This window comes from Equus przewalskii, chromosome 4 (genome assembly GCF_037783145.1).
Source record: "Equus przewalskii isolate Varuska chromosome 4, EquPr2, whole genome shotgun sequence".
NCBI lineage: Eukaryota > Metazoa > Chordata > Mammalia > Perissodactyla > Equidae > Equus > Equus przewalskii.
In genome coordinates, this window is record NC_091834.1 from 95,776,344 (window position 1) to 95,797,626 (window position 21,283).

General features: G+C 40.0%; 2 protein-coding genes across 2 annotated transcripts; both read right to left on the minus strand.

The window, feature by feature from the left end:
- Window positions 1-5,601: 5,601 nt before the first annotated feature.
- LOC103541071 (olfactory receptor 9A4-like) lies at window positions 5,602-6,546 on the minus strand. Its single transcript, XM_070618134.1, has one exon. It carries the CDS (start codon window positions 6,544-6,546, stop codon window positions 5,602-5,604), a length of 945 nt encoding a protein of 314 aa, XP_070474235.1.
- Window positions 6,547-19,316: 12,770 nt separating this feature from the next.
- On the minus strand, window positions 19,317-20,246 carry LOC103541072 (olfactory receptor 9A4-like). The gene has a single exon (XM_008507799.2). It carries the CDS (start codon window positions 20,244-20,246, stop codon window positions 19,317-19,319), a length of 930 nt encoding a protein of 309 aa, XP_008506021.2.
- Between the last annotated feature and the right edge of the window lie 1,037 nt (window positions 20,247-21,283).

A 21,283-nucleotide genomic window follows, 5' to 3' on the forward strand; every position in this document is an offset into this window, starting at 1 on the left:
TCTAAAAACCAATGTCACTCATGAACATTGATGCAAATATCCTCAACAAAATACTAGGAAATTAAATCCAGAAATATCTAAAGAGAATGATATACCATATAAAGGTGGTGATTTTATTTCAGAAATAGAAGCTTGGATTAATATTAGGAAATTATTCAATATAATTGACCATGTTAACAGAATTAAAGAGAAAAAAATGAATGATCATTTCACTAAGAGTGGAAAATCATTTGGTAAAAACCAGCATTCATTGATTAAAAACTGAGCAAACCAGGAACAAAAGGGATCTGTTTCAAATTGATAAATAGCATCTAACAAAAAACCTAGCGCTAACATGAAACTTAATGATGATAGATTCAATGATTTCCCTCTAACATAGAGAACAAATCAAGGATATCTGTTCTCATCACTTCTATTCAACATTGTACTGGGAGTTCTAGTCATTGCAATAAGGTAAGAAAATGAAATTAGAAGGAAACACTTAGAAAATAGACATAAAATTATTTATTCTCTAATGACATAATTCTCTACATAAAAAAGAATTCCAGAAAGAAAGCTGCTAGAACTAATAAAGAATTATTGAGGTTACAGGGATAAAAGCTCAATATAAAAAAAACTCATTTTATTACTATACACTTAAAATGGACATGGGAATTAGAAATACAAATATAATTTAAATTAAGACCCCAAACATAAAAAAACATGGGTTATGTTGAACAAACTAAGCACAAACCTTAAAACTATAAAACATTGCTGAGAGAAATTAAAGATATAAATAAATGAATATTCTATTTTCATGAATCAGAAGACTCAATTTTTTCAGGATGCCAATTCTCTACAAATTAGGCTAAAGATGCAATACAATTGCAATCAAAATCCCAGGAGGCTGTTCTATAACATTGAAAAACTGACTCTAAGATTTATATGCAAATGTGAAGGACCTAGAAAAACCAAATTAATTTTGAGGAAGAAAAATAAACCTGAGGGACTCACAATATCTTATTTAAACACTTGCTACAAAGCTACAGGAATCAGGGCAGTGTATTTTTGACACAGTATCATGTAGATCAATAGACATATAGACCAGTAAAATAATAGAGAATTCAGACACAGACCCAAACATTTATCTTCGATTGATTTGAACAACATGAAGTGTTGGTGAAGAAGTGGAGCATCTGGAATTCTCATACATTGCTGGTGGGAATGTTCAATGATATAAATAACAGCAGTTAAACATACATTTACCATACAAACCTGCAATTTCGCCTTAGATATTTTCTCAAGGTAAATGAAAACATATATCCACCAGATGTATTTCTGAATGTTGATAGCAGTTTCATTCACGTTAAACAGCCAACAGGGCAAATGACAATCAACAAGTGAATGGATAAATAAATGGTGTGACATCCATACAGCAGAATACTACTCAGCAATAAAAAGGAATGAAATATTGATAGATGCACCGTCGTGGATAAGTCTCTACAAGGCTATGTTAAACAAAAGAATCCAGATATAAATTCAATAATTTACTATCCCATTAATAAACTCAAGAAATGAAAATGAAAATCTACTCCATAGTAATGGAAATCAACATGAGACTGAGGTTGGGGTGGACACAAAGAAACCTTGGGTGATGAACATGTTTCAGAATTTGGTTGTGGTGGTGATTAGATGAGTGGTTAAATCTGTTAAAAGTCATTGAAACTTACACTTAACATGCTGCATTTATTGTATAAAAATTAATTTTGATAAAGTTGAAAATATTTTTAAAAAGAAATTCAAGATATAAAAAAGAGGATATAAGTGACCGTTGGGGACTTGATAGGAAGAGGAATGAAGTAAGGACAGGTGAAGGCTCAAGATGACATCCGGTGAATATGAAGGCTATTAGAATAAGTTGAGTAAGTAGGATGTGGCTGTGGGGTGAGTGTGGGGATGCAAGGAGCTGAAAACAACACAAGAGAAGGAGGGGGCTTATCTAACCCTAACAGATATCACAGTGTGACAAGTAACTCTCAGACCTTTCCCCAAATATATGTATCCCTAGCCAAGTTCTATCAAAATGTTCTTGAATAACATTCCGCAAACACCTCTTAAGGGAATAGAAAATTTTATTGTAAAAAGGAACATAGATATCTCCTACCAGTAGATCTCAAAACATTGAGAGCACAATATTAAAGTGTACATCTTTGGTGAAAGTGAAAGGATCTCAAGATAGTGTAAGATCATGGATAAACCATTGACATTGCGAGCAGGAACCTGAATGCTAATTCTCCTTCATACTCATTAACTATGTTACATTCACTGTGAGTGTTCATCCCTCTGGTTTTGGTTTTCTCATCTGAAATATCAGGACATTGACATAAATAAAATCTAAGGTGTTATTTTTTTGCGTCTCTACTTGGCACGAAGAGAGGGAGTGAGGAATAGAAATGGAGCCAGTCCTAAAGTCTTCTTAAAGGTACACTGAGCCTCTCAGCCTCCCACTGAGGCTCTCAACTCATGACCATTCCTCATGGAACCCTTCTGCAAAGCTAGCCTTTTTGTCAGGTTCAACTCTTTCCAGGTAACATTATAGGCCACTCCAGATGCAGTGCCTAAACTTAGCCTACACTACAGGATTTTAGGGGAGGGTAAAACTGGTGAATGCCCAAACTCCAACTTGGCCAAACCTCAGGGCCATTCCATGTCTATATCTGACTTCCCCACATAAGTACTTGGGGATACTGGAAAGAGGAGAAGTCGTCAAGGCCCAGAGAAAGAAAAATCCATTTTGATGACCTAGTAGACTATTCAGGGTAATAACCCTAAGGGTCAAGATCCTATGTGCAGAAGAGGTAATGAGAGATAATCCTTACCTGCCTGCAACCAAACCCTCCTAACTCACCTTCATGTCTGCCCTCTTTCTACTCTGTCCTCCCTATAGCAGCCTGAGTCATCGTTTAAGACCCAGATTAGATCAGGTCTCTCCCCTGATTAAAACCTTCTCACTGCACTTTGGTCATAGCCCAAAGTCCTGTAAAGCCCCACATGATTTCTAGAAATGCTTTTCTCTAATGTCATCTTGTGTTACCCATCCTTCACCCCACGCTGTCCAGGAACACTGATGTTATTCCAGTTCTTTCAGAGGCTTCAGTGCATGCTGCTCCATCTCTTAGAGTGCTCCTTCTACATCCCACCTAGCTTCTCCTAGTTAATGCCGTGTATCAGTTAATGATCACTGTCTTGTAGAGACTTTCCCCATCCTCCTCAGACACGTTCAGGTTCCCTGCCAGGTGCTCACCAAAAACCCTTGTAGTAGATGCTATCTGCATTGCTCAGACTCTCCCAGGATTCAGACATGCACTCCTCCAGCCCATAGGTGAGACTATCCTCAGAAATTACCCTCAGACAAAGAGAAATGCCTCCCTAGTTAAAGACCTTCCCCTGACGCAGTCTGTACTCAATGGTCTGTTGATGCAGGAGAGCAAGTACCTAGCCCCTGTACTTTACTTAGGGGCACAATTCAGGACACCTCTCAAGAGTCATCTAGCTTCAGAGCTCCCTGTGAGATGGATTCCCTGTGGGACTGAAGCCTCTGGTGCAGCTTCCTCACAACTCAGCTTCCCACCGGCCCAAACATCTTCTCCCTCACACCTTTACAGGGAGTGGTCCAAACATTGCTCCCAGACTTAAGATAACTTCATGGTTTCTTTCTTGAAAAGATTCATTATTTGTAATTACATGTGTTTTGAGAATGTGAAAGAATGCATAGACTTTTTTTATTACATAAAGTAAGATCAGTTTTCATCAAACATACTCTATCTGGAAGGAGACCATATCCACTATGTCCACTGATATATTTCCAGCTCATTGTCTGAAAAATAGCTGTTATTAAAAATCAGTCTTGTTAAATTTTCTGTTAATTTTGAATGAGATTGAGTTCTCATAGTTTTAAAAACCATTTATATTTCTCTTTAGTGAACTTATCAGTTTATAAGAAAAGAACAGGAATGTTGGTGAGTGAACAAGGGCGAATAAGGCAGAGAGCAAGAGGCCTGGGTGACAACAGGTAGAACTAAAGAAACGGTAGTGGAGGGCAGTGAGGCTGTCTTCTCTGTCCCCCTAAGTTTACTCCACCAGCCCAGAAACAACTTAGGCCACAGAAAGCCTCTGTGCAAATTAGAAAAAGGCATCCTCCCTGCGTTAGTGAATTAGAAAAATGGTATTCATCTAGTGAGAACAGACCTCATATCATGAGCCTGGAAAACAGAGGTAGATTTGTGCCAGCCTTCAACTCTCTCCAGACAATGCAGTCCTATCAGGTCTCATTGATTGGCTGACAGGGCATGGCTTGATTTAAGGCCTCACACACAACCACATCTCCCATCCATGTGCAGTGCCAACAACTAAATCCTATGTGGTAGTCTTGCCTCTCCTCACCAGGCAGGAAGGCATCTTCACACAGTACCCTTTGAACCCTAAGTAACTCTGTCAACCCTCTGCTGGGCAACTCATTTTCCCCACCAACTTCAGGGCTGCCAGGATGTGCTGAAAGTTACCATTTAAATTCCTTCCTTCGAAGCCCTTTCTCCAATATTATGAAACTCCTACAATCTCATTGCTAAAGAGCCATGCCCTAGAATTGCTGAGGACTGAGAATTAAAAGGGTAGCCTCGTGTTTTTTTATATCTGCCCACAGAGAAGACCCATGGAAAGGTGCTCAGATGCTTGGTTTGGGAGACAAAGACATGACACGCATTATGAGGCCTGAAGTCTGCGTCTGGGAGCAATCTGATAGAAATTGTTGCTTTAAGCCGCTGTAACATACACGGCGCTCATTCTAGGTTTAGTCATTCAATTCTTATTTGTCTCTATCCCATATGTGCCACAAAGAGAGTAGGTTTCAGCAATACCCTGAAGTTTAGCAAAAACTTTTTGCCCATTCTTATTCCCATTTTCATCTTCCTTATATCACAAATATTTGCCAAGTTAAAAGCATTCCAATCCCATATCATCATTCTAGATTGAATCTGTAGCAAAATGTATATACACTATGCTACCTTTGCACTTGCAATGGGGACAGGATGACATGATAGATAACCAGAGAAAAAGAGAACCATAGAATATTTAAAATTGATATGGTCATCTTGTCAAGAAATTTCACAAAATCATAGGAAAAGGCGTAGAAACAGTTGATGAAGAAACAAAATGAGCATCTTGGCTTTGTACTCTGATTATGCCATCTACCTCATCTCACCTCCTTCTCCACTTCCTTCCTCCCCCATGGAACTCATTTTCATAAAAGCACTACAAACAAATTAATTGAGCGAATAGAACTTTTGCAAAAATATATGTTTCTCTTTCTAGTTTCTCCCACATCACAAGGTTATGCTTCTTTGAATTCAACAGTGGAAGCAAGAAGAAACCAAAGCTATGAGGTTCTAGTGGGCAGAGCGTAGGTGTCATTTTTACCCTCCTTGTCTACTTCCAAGGCCAGATCAGGAACAGTACAGACAATTTGATTTTTGTATCAATGATAACGGTAAGAGATGAGTTAGAGTCTTTTAGGTTACTAAATAACCCATACAGAAGACCATAACACCTAAACTAAGAGAGGAGTTATTCCTTGAGGAGTTGACAGCAGCCTTTCATACTATCCCGAAGGGCCTCTTTGACTTTGTCATTCCGGAGAGTGAAGATAAAAGGGTTCAGGAAAGGGGTCAACACAGAAATCAGCAGGGAAGCTATCTTGTTATACTCAGCTGCCTGCGTTTGCTTGGGTTTCACATAGAGGAACAGGCAGCTGCCATAGCCGATCACAACAAAGGTGCAGTGGGAGGCACATGTAGAGAAGGCTTTCCTCCGGCCAGAGGCTGAGGGGATCTTGAGGATGGTGGAGAAGATGTAGGTGTAGGAGACAACTGTCGGGGCAAGAGAACCAATGATAATCACCACAGCCATTAAAAACAGAACAAACTCTGTGAAAAGAGTGTCATCACAGGACAGTTTGAGAAGTTGCCCACGGTCACAGTAAAAATGGTCTAACAGATTTGATTTACAGAAGGTAAACTGAAATGTGGCATAGACTGGCCAAATTTCAGAAAGAAACCCAAACACCCATGACACAATTACCACCCAGATGCAGGTGCGGCTGTTCATAATGATGTTGTACCTCAGAGGGTTGCAGACTGCCACATAACGGTCCACAGCCATCGCTCCCAGTAGTGCAAACTCTGTGGTCCCCGCAGCAAGGTACAGGAAGAGCTGGGCAACACATGCAGTCAGAGATAGTGTCTGCACCCCAGGGAGCAGCAACCCCCAAAGCATCACAGGGACAATAATGGATGTCACCAGGATCTCCAAGGCAGAGAGGTGACCAAGGAAGAAATACATGGGGGAATGCAGACGTTTATCAACACAGACTATCATGATGATGACTGTGTTTCCCGCTAATGTCACTGAGTAGAGGAAAAAGAACATAGCAAAAAGAATGTGATGTAGCTCTTGGGACCCAGGGAAGCCTAGGAGGCAGAATTCAGTGGCACTAGAGCGATTGCCCATCATTTAGTGCTTCTTTCTGCTCCTTGTGAAACCTAGAGATGAAAAGAGAGGTAAGACTTCTCTGCATGGTCCTGCTCTTGAGAGAGAGAAGGAGGACAAATTAGGATAAGGAAATATTTTCAATGTGATGATCAGGTCAGATGTCCCTACTACCATGCTGTGCATAAAGTCACACCTAAATGTTCTCACCTCAAATGTAGCTCAAGGCTAGCTGCTGGGAATGGATGATGACACCTTCTTCTCTAGTGGTGTGAATAAAAGCTTCCTTGTCTTTTGTTCCCCACTGGTATGACTTCTCAAAGGGAACAGAGCTCTTTTGAAGTGGCCAGTTTTGAAGCTGAGTCCATCAGCCTCTCCAGTCCTGGGATTGTCCTACTTCTTCTTAGGTTTACTGTACCAGATGACATCATGGTATTCCAGATGATGTTCAAAGCATGGAACTTTGAACCCCAGCCCTCAGTCACACTGGGACTATATAGACCCACCTTGGGGCCAGCAGAAAAGAGGCAGGGGATATAACACCAACATCCCTGCCTTCTCCATGTTTTAAAACCTCTTTATTACACAGCAGCAAGATCTCCAAAGGGGAACTCTGGAGCTTGGGGCAATTTCCCAGAGATTCATTCTTTTCTGACTCCATTTTCTTTCAAAGTCTTGGGAGGAAGGAAAGATGGCAGCTGGCAGTGACAAGGACAGGTCTGAGGCCATCAGCTGCTTAGGATGCCTGGATTTCTGCCCTGAAATCATCTATCCTGTTACGCAAATGTCATCTCATCAGAGGACTCTTTCTAATCACCCAACCCAAAACAGGAAAGACATGATCATTCATGGACTTTAGTTTTCTCTGGAGCACTTATATTACCTGATACTCTGTTATAGGTTTAATTGCTTAATTCAAGCTTTCATTTAACATGAAACAAATTTCACTGTGAACAGAACATACACAAGATACATAAGTAAAATATATAGCTTGTGAGTCCATTAATCATGCCATCCTAAAAAGAAAGCAAGGAAGAGGGAAAGGAAATTTAATTCTATTTATTCATTGTTCACTTATGACACTAGAATACAAACTCCATGAGGGAAAGGATAAGTTTTCTATATATATGTATTATAGATGCATATATAGTGTATAAATATGCATCTATATATATTATATATATAAAATATACTTGAGCCCAATAAGTAGAGCTGAAAATTTTTCTTAAATGATAGATGTGTGGATGTGTAATATGTGATTAAGTGGTACTTGGTCCTGGCCAGGCTAGTTAGGCCATATCCCCTCAATCTTACTCTTCTTGGTTTCCCTTCCTGCTTCATGGTACCATTTTCCCTTCCTCCCTTCTCTTCTTGAAGCAACCTTCTCAATCTCCATAGCTTTTTTCCTAATGGGCAAACAGGCTGCAAGGACAGAAGTGTTGGAGAGTTCAGTGGCCTACTTTCCCACAAATTCTGCACAAGCAGCACCAGATGAAGAAAATGAGAGGCTCTTGACTGATGCCAGGGAGCCAGGCTTATCCCTAGCATTGGGTCAGAGAAGAACTCTATCTGCTCTCTGCTGTGCAGGCGGTATTTGGAGATGAACCCCACTGCCCTGCTACTCCCATAGCACACTGTTCAGGCTCTAAGTGTCCTTGTTCTAGAAGGCACCAAGCCCAGACCTTCCCATCCTGATGCTCTCCTACTCTTTCCTTTGTAGAGGAGAACCCTGAGAAGACACTCACCTTATGGAGAAGCTTCACTGCCACTTCTAATGCTCTCCAGGGCTCAGCCAAGGATAACTCCTATCTGTACACGGGCCAGAGCAACTTACTACTGTCTCCACTCATGGTGAAACTGTTCTCAGGGGGATGCTCAGGAAACAGTCTAGAAATAACAGCATTGTGGGTGCTGAGGGTCTCTCTCTCTCTCCTTCCATCTTGCTTCCTTTTTTCTCAAGGGGGTTCAGTCACTGAGGTACCTGTTCTTAATTAGCCCAGCTTCAGGGTTTCCCTAAACAATCAGTCTGGGGAGACCAGAACAAACTTTTGGTTATGCTCATTTTTGGTCAATTAAGTTTCAAAAACTTTTTAAAGTTTTTTTATAATCTGAAAAACCTAAAATCTCACCAATCATAGGCTTCTCAATACCAAAGCTGCCTTCTCCAAAGGCCCCAAGTCTACCGTTCCAGAAGATGTCTCAAATTCTAAGAAGATCATTCCTTTTTCCATTTATCCAAGGTTCTGAACAGGATTCTCTTGTCTATTCAGAGCCAAAATCAGCCCCCACCACCCAATAAGAGACACCACAATAGACCTATAAAACATGCACCAATGTCCAAAAATGCCTGCTGTTGGTCTCAGTCAAAGCCTTAACTTCACCAAAAATCCCCTACAAAGCCTGATTTCTCCTTCACTCATCTTACAGAGGCTCTTGCTCCTAATCTGTGGACCCTCCAGAACACTACATGCGACTCCACCCTCTAGTATTGTCTCAGGTTTCCACTTTTCTGAACACATGTGCATCTGTATGCATTCAAGCAAGATTCTTCTAGCCATTTATGTACGGCATGTCTCTGATTACCAGCTGGGCACTTCAAAGTGGGGAGAGCATAAGGACAGCCTAATGTAGGCAGTTATATTTACAACCTGGAACAACTGACAAAATGTAAATTGGAAATCTGCTTGGTGCTGGAGTGAGACAGGAAATGTGAGACTTACAAAACATTCATCTGGATTTTAGATTTCACTTTATGTATACCCGTTAAATCTCAGAACGTCAAATGGTGGAGCAGGGTATAAAATGGGAATAATCTCCCTTCCAGTTCCTCAAATTGCCCAAACCCAACCAGATTGCCATATAATCTCAGAGATACTTTATAAGCAGATATCTGCATAGCAGTTTAAAGATAATACTGTGAAAATTCATTTTAGAACCTTTTCTCTCTCATTTGACAATGTATATAAGATACCTTCCGGGGCTGGCCTAGTGGCTCAGTGGTTAAGTGCGGACGTTCTGCTTCAGCGGCCCGGGATTTGCCAGTTTGGATCCTGGGTGTGGACATGTCACCGCGTGGCAAGCCACGCTGTGATAGGCGTCCCACATATAAAGTAGAGGAAGACAGGCATGGATCTTAGCTCAGGGCCAGTCTTCCTCCGCAAAAAGAGGAAGATTGGTAGCAGTTAGCTCAGGGCTAATCTTCCTCAAAAAAATAAAGACAAAAGAAGACACCTTCCCATATCAACACATATAGTTGCATAGTAATACATTATAAGGTGCTCGTTCTTTATTAGTTTTCCCCTCTATTGATCAGTTTGGTTTTGTTTCCATTTTTGTATTATGAAAAATGATGCTATGAATATTCTTAGATATTTATATCATTGCACATTTCTATTTCTGTAATAAATCCCCAGAGTTGGAATTTCTTGCTGAGAAGGTAGATATATCAAAGCTATTGCTTTTTATTGGCATCAAATTATACCCCAAAGATTTTGGATTGATTTGCGTAACCACTATGACTGTATAGTCATGTGTCACTTAATGATGAGGATACATTCTGAGAAATGCATCAGTAGGCAGTATCGTCATTGTGTGAACATCATAGAGTGTACTCACACAAGCATAGATGGTATAGTCTAGTACATGCCTAGGCTATATGGTATAGTCTATTGCTCCCAGGCTACAAACCTATACAGTATGTTACCGTACTGAATCCTATAGGCAATTGTGACATATGGTAAAGATCTGTGTATCTCAACCTATGGAAACATAGAAATGGTACATTAAAAATATGATATAAAATATAATAAATGATAAACCTATATAGGGCACTTACTGTGAATGGAGCTTGAAGGACTGGAAGTTGCTCTGGGTAAGTCAGTGGGTGAGTTGTGGGTGGCTGTGAAGGCCTAGGAATTTATTGTACACTACTGCAGACTCTGTAAGCCCTGAATCAGTGTACAGTATACACTTATACTGTATAAGCCTTCATTAACTTTATACAAAAATATTTTTCTTTATTCATTAATTAATTAACCTTAGCTTGCTGTCACTTGTTTATTTCATAGACTTTTTAATTTTTTTAAGCTTTCTTGACTCACTTTTAATAACATTTAGCTTAAAACACAGTGTACAGTTATACAAAAATATTCTTTTTTAATATCCTTATTCTATAAGCTCTTTCCTATTGTTAAATTTTTCTTTTATAAACTTTTTTGTTAGAGACTAAGACACAAATATATACATTAGCCTCGGCCTACATAGGATCAGGATCATCCATATCACTGTCTTCAAATTCCAGATCTTGTGCTACTGGAAAGTGTTCAGGGGTGATAACATGCATGAAGCTGTCACCTTCTATGATAACAATGCCTTCTTCTGGAATACCTCCTGAATGACCTGCCTGATGCTCTTCTTGAGGTATCACTCTCTTCAGAAATATGTCCATCGTGGTTTCTTTTTTTTCATCATATATTTGCTTGTAAGCAGATAATGCACCATGAACATGCCTCTCTATTCATGAGAACCTTTCAGTGTTGGGATCCACTTTTTCAAACTTTTTAAGGAGTTTTGTGGGCATTGTAAAAGCTTCTGCTAAACTTGTCACTGTGAATTTTCTTTGGGGTTCTTCTTTTTCTTCTCCTGCAGTTTCCTTTTCTCTTGCCTATTCTTCAGCTATGAATTCCTGTTCTAGTTCCAAAAACTCCTCATTAGTAATTTCCTCAGGAAACACCTCTGGGAGCTCTTCAATGTCATCCTTATCCAAACCCTGGTTAAAGTTGTTTACCATCTCAATCCTAGTCTTGTTGATTTTTTGTAGCCTTCTCATCCTTGGCAAATCCTTTGAAGTCATGGATGATCTTCTTGAGTGTCTTCATCCAGAAGTCATTCATACACTCCTTTGTGACATCACCTCAAGCCCAAGAAAGGTTCTTGATGAAGGATGCAGTCATAGATGCTGTAATCCTTCCAAAATTGCATCAGTGTCTTTCTCAGTTGCAACAGTAGCCTGGGCAAAGGTCCTTCTCAGGTAGTAGGTCTTGCCATCTGATATAACTCCTTGGTCCACTGGTTGGATCAAAGAGGTTGTATTTGCATGGAGAAATACTGCTTCAATATTGGGATAAAGATCACCAATAAAAGGGAGATGTCCAGGAGCATTATCAATGATAAGCACAATCTTGAAAGGGATGTTATCCTGCAAACACTACTTCTCCATTTTGCTGGCATAGTCATTCAGGAGGACACCTTGGAAGAGGAGCTGAGTCACTCATGACCTCTTGCTCCTGTAGTACACTGACAGTATGTGCTTATTGATATGGTTGAAGGCCCTGGGGTTCTCACTGGGCCAGATCATAAAAAGGTTCAACTCATAGCCTGCAACATTAGCCCCAAACAAGACTGCTATCCTGTCCTTAAAAGCTTTGAAACATGGCATTGACTTGACCTCCTTTTGGATGAAATGTCTTTCATCCACTTCTAGAATATGGAGGTTTCGTCCATACTGAATATTTGCTCTGGAAACTAATTTTCCTCAATCTTCAGCTTATCTAAAGTTTCCAAAACTTCTTCAGCTGCCATCACATCAGCACTGACAGACTCGTCACTGACTTTCATGTTGTGTCATGAACAACTCTTCTTGAATCATTTAATCCACCCAGAGCTAGCAGTAAATTCAACATCATAGTCTGGTCCAGTATTTTCCTCAACACCACAAGCAAACTTTTTGCTTTGTCTGTGATCATCATGGTGCCGAGAGGGATACAATTCTGTGTCCGGCTTTCAATCTAGGTCATTGCTTGTTTCTCCGTGTTTGATAGTCCCTTCTTGGATTTTTCAGTCTTAGTGCCTTCAGTGAAGCAGATCCTCTAACAGCTTTCACCACTTTGTTCTGGTTCTTCAAGGTCATAGCTATGGAGGAATAGGACATGCCTGGCTGGCGAGCGCTAACCATCACTGATTTTCCATCTTCGTAGTCCTTAATCATTTTTAATTCTCTTTCCAGGTCAATCACTCAACATGGCCTCTTACTGGTAACATTAGGAGCCAATTTTATAGACTTAGGGGCCATTAAAAACAAAACAACACAAGATTAAATCAAGCACAAGAGGAAATGATGCATTGAGTGACACGGTAAACATGAGATGCATGAGAATTCTGCAGGCCTACGTGGCATACTGCTTTACAGTATATATATTTTTACAAGTATAAAAAGTACACTCTAAAATAACAATAAAAGGTATTGTAGTGTAGTAAATACATAAACAAGTAAAATAGTGATTTATTAGCATTATCTATATTATGTACTGCACATAAGGTACGTGCTATACATTTATATGACGGGCAGCTCAGTAGATCTGTTTACACCAGCATCACCACTATCACATGAGTAATACATAACACTACTATGGTGATGTCATTAGACAATAGGAATTTTTCAGCTCCTTTATAACCTAATGAGACCATTGTTTTACATGCGGATTGACTGAAAAATTATTATGCAGTCAATGAGCATATGAAGTGAGAGTTGCTGACGTTCTAATCTACTACCAACCAACAGCATAATCAAATTTGCATTTTAATTTTAAATTGAAGGGAACAAAAATAACATATCTTAAAAGAGAAATCAATTGAAAAACCTAACGAAATGGAAAATCTTTTCAAAGACAAAAATTACCAAAACTGGCTGAAAAAGAGATTGTACAAATGAACACTTCTAAGGATGTTAAATAAATTGAATTCACAATTGAACGTCTTCTGACACAGAAAACTATCAGTCACGTTGGCTTTACTGTTAAAGTTTATCAAATATTTAAGTAGGAAATAATATGACTCCCATGCAAAATCTTCTAGAAAATTGAGGAGAAGAGAACACTGCCAAGTTTATCTTTTAAGGCCAAATTATCTTGAAACCAAAGTCATCACAAGAAATAAATATAAAACCAGTATCACTCATGTACATTGAAACAAAAAACCTTAAGAAAATATTAGAAAATAAAATTCAGCAATATCTAAAGAGAATGATATGCCATAACACAGTGGTGATTTTATTTCAGAAGTAAAAGGTAGACTAAACATTAGGAGATTAGTTAACATAACTCACCACATTAATAGAATTCAAGAGAAAAACCACATGATCATTTCAATAAGAGTGGAAAAAGCATTTGGCAAAAACCAACAGTCATTGATTAAAACCTGAGCAAACTAGGAACAAAACAGATCTTCCTCAAACTTATAAATGGCATCTAACAAAAAACCTAGTGCTAATGTGAAACTTAATGATGGCACACTCAATACTTTCCCTGTTATGTAGGGAACAAATCAAGGATATCTGTTCTCACCACTTCTATTCAGCATTACACTGGAAGTCCTAGCCATTGCAATAAGGCAAGAAAATGAAATTTGAAGTATACAGTTAGAAAATAAAGAAATAAAATAATTTATTCTCTAATGACATAATTCTCTAAATAGAAAATCCTAAGAAGTCCAGAAAGAAACTGCTAGAACTAATAAATGATTATCTAAGTCACAGGATAAAACCTCAATATACAAAAACTTAGTTGATTACTATACACTTAAAATGGACATAGGAATTAGAAATAAAAATATCATTTAAATTAATACCCCAAACATGAATAACTAAGGTTTATATTGAACAAACTAAGCATAAGACTTAAAACTATAAAATATTGCTGAGAGAAATTAAAGAAGACTAAATAGATGAATAATTCTATTTCCACAAATTGGAAGACTCAGTTTTGTTAGAAAGCCAATTCTCTCCAAATTAGGCTATAGATTCAATATAATTTCAACCAAAATCCCAGTAGATTTTTTATAACATTAAAAAGCTGACTCTAAGATTTATATGCAAATATGAAGGACCCAGAAAAGCCAAATTAATTTTGAGGAAGAAGAATCAACCTGAAGGACTCACAAAATCTTATTTAAACACTTGCTACAAAGCTACAGGAATCAGGACAGTGTGTTATTGACACAGTATCATGTAAATAAATGGAGATATAGACCAGTAAAATAATAGAGAATTCAGACACAGATGCAAACATTTATCTTCTATTGATTTTAACTACACGAAGTGTTGGTGACGAAGTGGAGCATCTGGAATTCTCAGACATTGCTGGTGGGAATGTACAATGATATGAATAACACCAGTTAGACATACACTTACAATACAAACCTGCGATTTCACCCTAGATGTTTTCTCAAGGTAAATGAAAACATATATCCACCAGATGTGTTTAAAAGTGTTGATAGTTTTATTCACACTTAATGGCAAACAATCTAAATGACAATCAATAAGTGAATGGTTAAAGAAATGGTGTTACATCCGTACAGCAGCATACTACTCAGCAATAAATAAAAGAATGAACTATTGATAGATGCGCCATCATGGATAAGTCTCTACAAGGCTATGTTAAACAAAAGTATCCAGATATAAATTCAATATTTTATTACTCCACTAATAAACTCAAGAAATGGAAAACCTACTCTATTGTAACAGAAATCAGCCTGAGGCTCCTGTTGGGGAGGACAGTGACTAGAAAGAGGCACAAAGATACCTCCTGGGTGATGAACATGTTTCAGAATTTTGTTGTGGTGGTGATTAGATGAGTGGTCAAATTTCTTAAAACTCATTGAAACTCACGCTTAAAATGCTGCATTTATTGTATAAAAATTAATTTTAATAAAGTTGAAAATATTTTTAAAAAGAAATTCAAAATATAAAAGAGGATATAGCTAACCATAAGGGGCTTGATGGGGAGAGGAATGAGGTACGGTCAAGTGAAGGCTAAAGATGACACTGGGTTGACTTAGAAGGCTATTAGAATAAGTGAGTGAATAGGATGTGGCTCTGGGGTGGGTGTGGGGATGGGGGAGCTAAAAACAACACAGGAGAAGGACGGGCCTTAAGTAACCGTAAGAGATGTCACAGTGTGAAAAGTAGCTCACAGACCTTCCCCCAAACAGATGTATCTTTTGCCAAGTTCTATCAAAATATTCTGAATGACTTTCTGCAAACACATCTTAAGGGAATAGGATCTTTTCTTTGTAAAAAGGAACATAGATATCTCCTACCAGTAGAACTTATAAAATTGAGAGCACAATTTTGAAGTGTACATCTTTGGTGAAAGTGAAAGGAGCTCAAGATAGTGTAGGATCAAGGATGAACCATTGTCATTGCCAGCAGGAACCTGAATGCTAATTCCTTTTCATGCCCATTGGCTATGTTACATTCACTGTGAGTGTTCATCTCTCTGGTTTGGTTTTCTTATCTGGAGTACCAGGACACTGACATACACGATGTCTAATTTTTTCTTTCATCTCTACATTGCCCCAAGTGAAGGAGCAAGGAGCAGAAATGGAGCTGGTCCTAGAGTTTTCTTAAAGGTGCACTGAGCCTCTCAGCTTTCCAGTGAGGCTCTCCACTCATGACTGTTTCTCATGGAACCCTTCTGCAAAGCTAACCTTTTTGTCAGATTCAACTGACAAACATTATACATATACATTTCATATAAACATATAACATTATAGGCTACTCCAGACCCAGTGCCTAAACTCAGCTTAGACTACTGAATTTTACAAGAGGGCAAAACTGGTGAATGTCCAAACTCCAACTTGGCCAAAGCTCAAGGCCATTCCATGTCTATATCTGACTTTCCCACATAAGCACATAGGGATACAGGAAAGAGGAGAAATTATCAAGGCCCAGAGAAAGAAAACTCCATTTTGATGACCTAGTAGACTATGCAAGGTAATAACCCTAAGGGACTAGGCCCTATGCACAGAAGAGGTAATGAGAGATAATCCTTACCTACCTGCCACCAAACCCTCCTAACTTACCTTCATGTCTGTCCTCTTTCAACTCTGTCCTCCCAATAGCAGCCTGAGTCATCTTTTAAGACACAGGTCTCTCCCCTGATTAAAACCTTCTCACTGCACTTTGGTCATAGCCCCTAGTCCTATAAGGCTCTAATGTCATCTTGTGTTCCTCATCCTTCACCCCATGCTGTCCAGAAATGCTGACTTTATTCCAGTTCTTTCAGAGGCTTTAGTGCATGCTGCTCCATCTCTTAGAGTGCTCCTTCCACTTCCCACCTAACTTCTCCTAGCTAACAGCAGATATCACTTAATGATCACTTTCTTATAGAGACTTTCTCCCACCTCCTCAGACATGTTCAGGTCCCCTGCCAGGTGCTCTCCAAACAACCCTGTAGTAGACGCTATATGCATTGCTCAGACTCTCCTCCCAGACTCAGATACTCACTCCTCCAGTGCACATCTGAGGCTATACGCAGAAACTACCCTCAGACAAAGAGAACTGCCTCCCCAGTTAAAGGCCTTCCCCTGAGGCAGTTTGTACCAAATGGCCCTTTGATGTAGGGGAGCAAATGCTCAGCCCCTATGTTTTAATTAGGGACAAAATTCAAGACACCTCTCAAGAGTCATCTTAGCTCCAGAGCTCCCTGTGGGATGGATTCCTTGTGGGATTGAAGCCTCTGGTGCAACTTCCTCACAGCTCAGCTTCCCACCGGCCCAAACATCTCCCTCACACCTTTACAGGAATTGGTCCAAAGATCACTTCTAGACTGAAGACAACCTCACAGTTTCTGTCTTGAAATAACTCACTAATTGTAACTACATGTGTGTGTGCTTGTTTGTGAAAGCGGATGTATATCTAGACAAGTTTTTATTATAGATGCTAATAATAGTCTTCATCCAATATTCTCTATCAGGGAGGAGAACATGTCCACTACGTTCACTGCTATATTTTCAGCACATTGTCTGAAGAACAGCTATTATTCAAAATCAGTCTTGTTAAATTTTCTGTTCTTTAACTGAATAAGCTTGAGTTCTTCTCACAGTTTTAAACGCCATTTACATTTCCCTTTTGCGAACTTACCAATTTTTTTCTTTTGAAGATTAGCTCTGAACTAACATCTGCTGTCAATCCTCCTCTTTTTGCTGAGGAAGACTGACCCTGAGATAACATCTGTGCCCGTCTTCCTCTACTTTATACGTGGGACGCCCGCCACAGCATGGCTTGATGAACAGTGCCACGTCCGCACCCGGGACCCGAACTGATGAACCCCGGGCCGCCAAAGAGGAACCTGCGAACTTAACTGTTGCACCACCAGGCCGGCCCCAGAACTTACCAATTTGTAAGAGAAGAACAAGAATGTTGGTGGGTGAACAAGCGTGAGCAAGACAGAGAGCAAGAGGTCTGTATGACGACAGGGAGAAGAACTAAAGAAACTGTAGTGGAGGGCAATGAGGGACTCTTCTCCATCCTCCTAATTTGCCTCCACCGGCCCAAGAACAATTTAGGCCATACAAAGCCATTGTTGAAAAGGCATCCTCTCTGGGTTAGTGAATTACAAAAATGGTATCCACCGAGTGAGAACAGACCTCATGTCATGAGCCTGGAAAACAGAGATAGATTTGTGTCAGCCTTCAACTCTCTCCAGCCAATGCAGCCCCATCAGTTCTCATTGATTGGCTGGCAGAGCATGGGCTTGATTTAAGGCCCTACTCATCACCTCAGCTCCTGCCCATGTGCAGTGCCAACAACTCAGTCATACATGGTGGTCTTGCTTCTCCTCACCAGGCAGAAAGGCATCCTTGCACAGTACCCTTTGAACTCTAAGTAATCCCATCAACCCACTGCTGGGCAGCTCAATTTCCCAACTCACTTCAGGGCTGGCAGGATGTGCAGAGTGTTATCATTTAAAAAAACTCCTTCCTTCAAGCCCTTTCTCCAACATTATGAAATTCCTACAATGCCATTGTCATACAGCAATGGCCTGGAATTGCTGAGGATTTGCAGTTAGGAGGGTAACCTCTCATTTTCATACCTGCCCAGAGAGAATATCTATGGAAAAGTGCTGAGACACTTGGATTTGGAAGACAAAGATGGAACAGGCACTATGAGGCCTGAAGTCTGGGTCTGGGAGCAATCTGAACAGAAATTGTTGCTTTAAGCTCTTGTAACACATGGCATGCTCTTTCTAGTTCTTATTTGTCTCTATCCAATATATGCAACAAAGAGAGGAGGTTTCAGCAATACTCTAAAGTTAAGCAAAAATCTTTTGCCATTCTTATTCTCAAAAATTTAAACTGCTTTATATGACAAAGATTTGCCAAGTGAGAAGCATTCCAATCCTATATCATGACTCTAGGTTCATTCTGTGGTGAAATGTATATATACACTAAATTTCATTTGCAGTAGAAATGGGGCCAGGATGACATGATAGGCAATTAGAGAAAAAGAGAACCATAAGATATTTAAAATGCATATGTCCATCTTGTGAAGAAATTGCACAAAACTATAGGAAAAGATCTAGCAACAGTTGATGAAGACACAAACTGAGCATCTCTCCTTTGTACTCTGATTATGCCATCTATCTCACCTCACCACCCTCCTTACTTCCTTCCTCCTCCACAGAATGCATTTTCAGAAATGGATTACAAGCAAATTGAGCTAAGAGAGGTTTTACAAAAATGTATTTGGTTCTTCTAGTTTCTCCGGCATCACAAGGATATGCTTCTTTGATTTCAACAGTAGGAGCAAGCAGAAACAGGCTATGAAGTTCTAGAGGGCAGAGAATGGGTTTTCACTTTTTACCTGCCATGTCTACTTCCATGGCCTGGTGAGGAGCGGTACACACAATTGATGATCATAGTAAGAGAGGAGTTAGGGTTTGCTAGGTTGCTGAATGACCAACAATGAGGTACATACGACCTAAAACTGACTGTGAGAAGAGTTATTCCTTGAGGAGTTAACAGCAACGTTTCATACTATCCCGAAGGGCCTCTTTGACTTTGTCATTCCGGAGAGTGAAGACAAAAGGGTTCAGGAAAGGGGTCAACACAGAAATCATCAGGGAAGCTATCTTGTTATACTCAGCTGCCTGCGTTTGCTTGGGTTTCACATAGAGGAACAGGCAGCTGCCATAGCCGATCACAACAAAGGTGAAGTGGGAGGCACAAGTAGAGAAGGCTTTCCTCTGGCCAGAGGCTGAGGGGATCTTGAGGATGGTGGAGATGATGTAGGTGTAGGAGACAACTGTCGGGGCAAGAGAACCAATGATAATCACCACAGCCATTAAAAACAGAACAAACTCTGTGAAAAGAGTGTCATCACAGGACAGTTTGAGAAGTTGTCCTCGGTCACAGTAATAATGGTCTAACAGATTTGATTTACAGAAGGTAAACTGAAATGTGGCATAGACTGGCCAAATTTCAGAAAGAAACCCAAACACCCATGACACAATTACCACCCAGATGCAGGTGTGGCTGTTCATAATGATGTTGTACCTCAGAGGGTTGCAGACTGCCACATAACGGTCCACAGCCATCGCTCCCACTAACACAAACTCTGTGGTCCCCGCAGCAAGGTACAGGAAGAGCTGGGCAACACATGCAGTCAGAGATAGTGTCTGCATCCCAGGGAGCAGCAACCCCCAAAGCATCACGGGGATGATAATTGATGTCACCAGGATCTCCAAGGCAGAGAGGTGACCAAGGAAGAAATACATGGGGGAATGCAGGCGTTTATCAACACAGACAATAACAATGATGATGGTGTTTCCCATTAATGTCACTGAGTAGAAGAAAAAGAATATAGCAAAAAGGAGGTGATGTAGCTCTTGGGACCCAGGGAAGCCTAGGAGGCAGAATTCAGTGGCACTAGAGCGATTGCCCATCATTTAGTGCTTCTTTCTGCTCCTTGTGAAACCTAGAGATGAAAAGAGAGGTAAGACTTCTCTGCATGATCCTGCTCTCAAGAGAGAAGGAAGACAGATTAGGATGAGGAAATATTTTCAACCTGATGATCTAGTGAGATGCCCCTAGTACGTGCTGTGCACAAAGTCACATATAAATGTTCTCAGCTCAAATATAGCTCAAGGCTAGCTGCTGGGGATGAGTGATAACACCTTCTTATCTATCAGTGTGAAGAAAAGCTTCCTTGTCTTTTGTTCCCCACTGGATGTGACTTCTCACAGGGGACAGAGGCTAAGATCTCTTGAAATGGCCAGTTTTGAAGCTGGGTCCATCAGCCTCTCCAGTCCCAGCATTGACCCACTTATTCTTAGGTTCACTGTACCAGATGACATCATGATATTCCAGATGATGTTCAAAGCATGGAAATTTGAACCCCAGCCCTCACTCATACTGGGACTATATAGTCCCACAATGGCACCAGCAGAAATGAGTCAGGGAGTCAACACCAAAATCCCTGTTTTATGCCGGTTTTAAAACCTCCATATTTAAAGCAGCAAGATATCCAACGGGGAACCCTGGAGTTTGAGACAATTTCCCAGAGCAGATTCATTCTTCTCTGACTCCATTTTCTGTCAAAGTCTTGGGAGGAAGGAAAGATGGCACCTGGCACTGACAAGGTCGGGTCCAAGGCTGTCAGCTACATTAAATGCCTGGGTCTCTTCCTGTCATTTCCTCTATCCTGTTACTCAAATTTCACCTCCTCACAGGACTCTTTCCAATCACCCAACCCAAAACAAGAAAGACATGATCATTCTTGGACTTTAGTTTTCTTCCCAAAACTTATATTGCCTGATACTATTATATTGCCTGATAGATGATTGTTTATTTCACTCCTTCACTTAACATGAAACAAACATCCCCATGAACAGTACAGAAGACTAATAAGTAAAATATATAGTATGTAAGTTCACTAATTATGCCATAGGAAAAAGAAAGCAAGGAAGAGGGAAAGGAAATTTAG

Bases quoted from the DNA above. Each gene is read 5' to 3' on its own strand.
- LOC103541071 (XM_070618134.1), bottom strand. From the start codon at position 6,546: ATGATGGGCAATCGCTCTAGTGCCACTGAATTCTGCCTCCTAGGCTTC.
- LOC103541072 (XM_008507799.2), bottom strand. From the start codon at position 20,246: ATGATGGGCAATCGCTCTAGTGCCACTGAATTCTGCCTCCTAGGCTTC.